Source organism: Octodon degus, unplaced genomic scaffold, assembly GCF_000260255.1.
Source record: "Octodon degus isolate 3935 unplaced genomic scaffold, OctDeg1.0 scaffold00133, whole genome shotgun sequence".
Taxonomy (NCBI): Eukaryota; Metazoa; Chordata; class Mammalia; order Rodentia; family Octodontidae; genus Octodon; species Octodon degus.
Window position 1 is genome coordinate 6,811,654 of NW_004524709.1, and position 6,517 is coordinate 6,818,170.

Genomic DNA, 6,517 nt, shown 5'->3' on the forward strand with positions numbered 1-6,517 from the left:
CTTATTCCACTGAGCCATCTCCCCAGCCCCGCTTATTTACTATTGATGGTATTATTTCATGCATTTGAGCCAAGCTAGTGTCCTTCACACTTGTTCTGGGTGGGCACTGTGTTTCCTCCATATGTTTCTGCATTTGATTCTTTATTGCAGATGTTATTAATTCAGGGATTTCTTTTTTTACTTCCAATCTGAGTTCCTCTATACCTTTCTGCAGCTGTTTCTTTATTTCAGAAGCCGTTGCTTCATTACTTTCAGCTGTGTGATTCCCACTCTGTTCTGTGTTAGTGTCCTCTGAACTTTTTAAGGGTGGTGTTTTGTTCTGAGGTAGCATTTTGTTCCTTCTCGTCATTTTGTGTAGCACTGTCTTCTTACCTTTGTTGTTGATCTTCGTTGTAGTTATAATCTTAGTACGTACTGAAGTTCAGGTGCAGATCTACAAAGTCTGGATTTATCCAGCTGTGTCTGGCTTGGGTCTGGCTGCTGTGCTCAGCTCCTTCCCGCTGCTGCCCTTGAGGGTGAACCTGTTGTGCCCCAGTGGCAAGATATTCTGCTCCTGATCTAGCTGGATGGTTCTATCCTCTTCCCTCTCTATAGGGATTGCAGCTGCAGGATTACACCTCAGGCCTGTTTGCCAGGCCTGAGCTGAGCCTGGAGGGCACAAGGTGGAGTAGAGGGGAGAGGCAGCTCTCCCACACACTCACTGGGTCTGGGCTAGGACTGGGTCTGTGTGTTCCCGGAACATGGCAGAAATTCCTACTGGGCAGGCCGGGTGTGTGAGGTGCTGCGGAGTGGTGAGGGCGGTGGAAGGGGGTGTCAAGGGGGTGGAAGACGGTGTCACCCATGCTGCGCCTTGGCTGGGGTCCGGAGTTGGTCCTGCCGCCGCAGGGTAGCCAGAAGGTCTCCCACACACTCACTGGACCTGGGCTAGGACTGGGTCTGGGGGTTATCAGCACTGTTTTTTAAATAAACAAAATCTCTCCAGTACTTTTTCAGAAAGCCAGAGAAATAGGTTTTCTGTAATTTTTTATTCAGTACAATTAATGCAGTCAATAGACTTTTTGCTGGTAGTTAGTTACATGTACCAATGAGATGCCCTTCTTTTGTCCAGCAGACAAGAGGCCACACAGAACACAATTTCAGCTTGCTTGCTTGCTTGCTTGCTTTCTTTCTTTCTTTCTTTCTTTCTTTCTTTCTTTCTTTCTTTCTTTCTTTTTGTATTTAGGATAGGATGTACAGATTGTACAGGGTCTTGTTATATTAATTCATGCCACCTAAGTAAAGCCCATTATTTTGCGATTAGTGCCCCTCAAGGCAGTGGCTGTAGTCCTATGTGTTACATGGATAAAAATTGGATCTCAGTTGAGGAGCATGTTGAATTGGAGAACATATGTTTCACAACTCTTTTATTGTTATGGTTTCATTGGGTAGTTTTAAATAATTGGATAATGTGGTGTATGATTAGGTATAAGCTTTAGTTCCTTCTTCAGTTATAGTCTTGGAAATATGTTTTACTCAAAGAAGAACTAATAAGCATCCATCAAGGTAGATCAACTAGATGCTGTTCACTGACAGAGAAGTAAGACTTGGTTCTCAGTGTACTTATAATCATGACTGAAAGAATATTGCTGCTCTTCTGATGGGTGTTGAACAGAGTAATGTTTGCTTTCTTATATTTCTTACAAAATTAATATAAATTGGAGGTGTAAGACACAAATCAAGTATTACATGTGAAATTTTGGATTCATCCAAGAACGATACATACAATTATTGATGGCTAATATAAAAATTAATTTTAAGGGCCAGCCAGATAGCTCAGCAGACTAAAGCATCTGCTTACGCAGAGCGCAGGCACCAGGATTTGATCCCTGGCATGCCATATGCTGAGATGGTGACTGAGACTGAGTGTGATGGTGCATGCCTGTAATTTCAGCACTTGGGAGGCTGAAAACAGGAGGATCACTGTGAGTACAATCTGTGCAGTGAGACCCTGTACTAAATATATTTTTAAAAAGAAAACATAAATACCAATTTTATTTTATTATATTTTAATCTTCAGTATTATCTGCTGCTAGTCAGTCTTAGTTTTTACTAGTTAAAGGGTTATAAGAAAGTAACACATTTCCAGATAAAAAAGTATAGCTTATCAGAGCATAAAATGAGTTTTACTGGTACAATACTATGGGAAAGTGTAAGAGAAACCAATGATTGGACATTGCTGAAGAGAGTCACAAAAAAAATCATCATAGAATTTGAATTGTTCTAATGCTGAGTAATTTGGTTTAATTGAAAAGCTATATTATTTTAAACTTTTGTAGTTTACCCAAAATTTTGCTTTCTCCCTAGTCTTAGGGAAACAGAATTCGCGGCTGAGAAGTTTAAAATCTTTAATATAAAAAACAAATGAAAAATGAAAGACATGAATAAACTTATGTAAGACTTTATACTTGCTCGATCCACTTAACTGTAAAATAGCCTAGCAAAGAGTATTGATGAAATTCATTATCTTAATAAAAATAAATAAATAAAAAAATAAATAAAAATAAACTATGCTATACCATTAGTTTATCTTTACAGTGTTTTACCTAGAAGAAACTTCAAAGTGTCTTCTGTCTCCTCTTTTTTAATTTAGTATCTATAAATTTCTTTTGTCTTTCTGCCAAGCAAATGCTCACACTCATCTTCTGATCTTTCCTTATTTCTTTTTTTTAAATACTTTAAACTTTTATTCTGTCTGTTTCAAAGAATATAGATGCCTGAAATAGAAAAGCACTTGTCTTTCTGCAACTTTTTTAGCATGTTGGGTACCTAATGACGTATCTTCTCTAGCTCCCACTGCAATTTATGGCTTCTGTGTCCTATCCTAGCTCTGAGTCCCTCCCCTGTTACCCACCTGCTGCGCCTTAGCACATACATTGCTGATTCAAATCCAAGGGAAGTTAAAATTCATGTACAGGAAATAGTACTTTATCCTTTTTCACATCTTTATCAATAAACAACTGTTATGTCTTCTCTAATCAAGAATTTACTCTTTTGTCTGTGAAAAATGCAACGTGTAAAATATTAAGTACATTTCAAGAATTTTGCAGAAGGTTTATTTTACTCTTAGTGACTATTGAAACTACAATTCTGTTGTGTATGTTTATGATACAGACTTAAGATTTTCAGCTGAGAATTAAGTTGAAACTTGGATAAACTGTAGTGGTGCTAATTGATGTAATTGATGTATCATTTATAACATTGATTTTTTTCCAATTACAACAAATTCTAATTTTTCAACTGTAGTAGTTCCCTAATATTGTTCATATTAAAGAAATCTGAAGGCATATAATATTTGGGGGAAGAAGTGCCTCTAATCACAGATATATTTCTGGTGTACTGATGGCTGTTTATAATCTTAATGTTCAGTGAACTTGAAGGGGAGTCAATCTTGAGACTATAGTATTGAGATGAGGCTTTAAAAATGATGAGAGGAGACATGAATAAAGTCTTACATCTAGTAATTAAGTGCTCAAGAATTATGGTAAAATGCTTCCCATAATGTTAAACTCTATTAAAGTTTGTTTATAAAATTAATAAAACCAAGAAAATGAGTACATACTATGAATCAGAAATTGTTTTAGGAATTAAGAGTATACTCAACATTCTTTTTGCTAAGATTCAGGTTGATGAATCCTGTGATTGGTGAAGAGTAACACTAACTTGGATAGCTATAATTTAAATATTAAATAGAAGAAATTAAAGATTTTTAAGATTAAAAATGTTTTGTAATCCAAAAATGTTATTTGGTTTAGCTTTTGTATTGCAATAGGAAAATATTAAAGTAAAAATAAAAATATTCTTGTTGTATTCTTGTATTTAAAAAAATCTAGTCCCTTAGCATCTGGGTCTCTGAGACTAGATGGTAAGAAGCCTTTGTGTTCAAGAATGCCATTTGGATTGTAATCATTTCTATTCCATCTCAGACTGTTCCATCACCTAGATAATGCTGAAGAGTTTGGTGGAGGAGGGGGTGGGGAATAGAACAAGGTCAAGAATTGAAAATATATGTGTCCTTCAGAGCTTGCTTTTTAAAAATAGCTCTTTAAAAATTTAGGTGAAAAACTTTAAAGTTTTAAAGAAGTTATTTTTTAATCTTTGTGACAATTTTTTCAAGAGTTCAAAAGTTAAAGATTATTCAAATGCTATGATTATCTTTATCTAAACCCATGAATCCCACTTTCACAGCTCCAAAACCCCATGATTAGGGAAATTCGAAGTTGAAAAACTTGAGGCTCTGGAGATGACTAGGGATTGGTTTTTGTTTTGTTTTGTTTTTTGCTTTTTTTTTTTTTTTTAAGTAACGTATAATAGCTGTTTTTGTGCTCATTACAGTCTTATAAGACAGGGCCCATTAATGAAAGATACATGTCATTAGGTACAACATACAACAGTGGTACTATCATGGTACCCCTCGTGTAGCTTACGCTCTAGAAATATTCCTCACATCTTCTCTAACTCTAAATGAAATTTTGCTTGGTATTGAAACCTCACTGAGATATTCACACTCCTCTTGAAGAGTCAGAGTTGTTGGTACCTGTCCCTTATCTTGATTCTAGGAAGGTAAAATCAGTTGCAAGCTTAAAATGAAAAGAATTTTAAGTAAACTTCATCTTTGAGAGAGGATTCTAAAGACTTTCCCCATTCCTGTGGCAGCCCTGTTCCTATGGCTGTGTATTGTTAGTAATTGGATAAGATCCTTGGGACCACGTGGCCTCTTAGTGCCTTTCCAGGTAATACACAAAGCAGAAGGGTTTTATCTTTTCTTTGATTTCTGTCACAAAGTTTCATTTTTAAAACTTGTTACTTCTCTGTCTTTATTTCCGGTATCTAGTCTTGCCCATCTGTTGTGCTTTTCTGTGACAGTCCCCTCTTAGTAACTTGCAGACTCCAGGTAGTGAAAGCAAAATGGTTCCATACATTAGACTTTCAGTTGGGGACTACTCCTGAGATCGTTCAGTGTGCGCATTTGAGCAGAACTGAAAATACATGTCTAAATGGTAATGGTATTTTTATATTTTGTATTGACAGGCAAACTGTGGACAAGAAGTATGAAGGTTGCTTACAACATCCTGCATAAATTAGGTACAAAGCAAGAACCTATGGTGCGGCCTGGAGACAGGGTACGTGCAGTTTAAATTATTGGATCTGTAAATCGTAGCCTCTCATAAAAAGATATCTTCTGGAATGAATAGTAAGCTCATTCTCCTACTGTTACTACTGTGTACAGCTTTTCATGTTTACGGAGAACCAGAATCAACTTCATGCAGAATGTCATTTAATTTTCACAACAACTCAGTGAATCATGTAGGTTTTCTCTGATCTTATACACAAGTTCCCTCAGGCAAGAGGGTAAATATCTACCAGGTGAAGGTACAGGCACTCATATGCATCCTGTCAGCCTTAGCTGCCCATGCTGTTAATCACTGTCATATACAGTCTCCTCATTTGAAATGCACTTGTGTCGCTGACCATGGGAGGCAGGGCAATTACATTTGAAATGTGTTTTACATTAGGAGACAGACTATCCTGAAGCAAACTGTCAGTATGTTTTTTTTTCCCCAGTGTTCACTTTTGTAGTATAAGCTGTGGCTTTCTATTGAAACACACATTTTCATTTTATTCTTAGAGCAACCAGGCAGATTTAGAGGACAGGTATTAGTATTGTCATTTCATTGTTATACCTGGGCAGACTCTTACACCTCATGTAGATGTGGAACTTTGCATAGAACCCAGTTTTTTGCCTTTAAAAATATTGCAGTTTTTCTATGTATTGCTAGGTATTTTAGGTGTATAGATATGCCTTAGGACTGCTGAGGAATTATATAAAAACATCATTAGGATGCCAAAACTCAACAAAAATATGAACTTTGCTTTACCTAAGAGATGTTTTAAAGATGTTATTCTGTTATAAAAATTTTCAAGATTGCGACAGCTTCACAATATTGTGGTAGACTGTAGTTTGTTTCAATTTTTTATTGAATAAATTTAGTCCTTAGCTTTCAAAAGTTTTAGGTGTAATACTTGTGAATGACAAAATTTTCTACAAAGCTGTAATCATCACAATAACAGAGTACTACTTAAACACAGACATAGCAATGAATGGAACAGAATAGAGAAAACAGAAAGTCAAATTATTTCAAGAGGGTCCTGACATATTCAATAGGAAAAGGAGTCCCTTCAGCAAGCAGGACTGAAAAATTTGGATATCCCTGTGCATAGGAGTGAAATGGACCCTTAACTAACATTGTTTTTAAAACTCACAAATTGTCCAATTGCCTAAAATATAAAGGCTAACATGATAAAGTGCTCAGAAGAAAATAGAGAAAAAAACATCATGGTGATGGATTTGGCTGTGGTGATTTGGATAAGATACTAAAGGCAAAGACAACAAAAAAACCAAATTGGATTTACTCAAAATTAAACACTTCTGTGCACTAAAAGGCATTATCAAGTGGACTAAAGGCTTTTTTTTCCTTTC

The 6,517-nt window shown here is 36.1% G+C and overlaps 1 protein-coding gene across 5 annotated transcripts in view; it reads left to right on the forward strand.

The window, feature by feature from the left end:
• Dip2c (disco interacting protein 2 homolog C) overlaps positions 1–6,517 on the forward strand; it is a 213,139-nt gene that overhangs the window by 74,418 nt on the left and 132,204 nt on the right. For all 5 annotated transcript variants that reach the window (XM_023701324.1, XM_023701327.1, XM_023701323.1 and 2 more), the window contains one exon: positions 5,068–5,159. In XM_023701324.1, the coding sequence (XP_023557092.1) occupies positions 5,068–5,159 (92 nt within the window). The remainder of the gene's footprint in view (positions 1–5,067; positions 5,160–6,517) is intronic.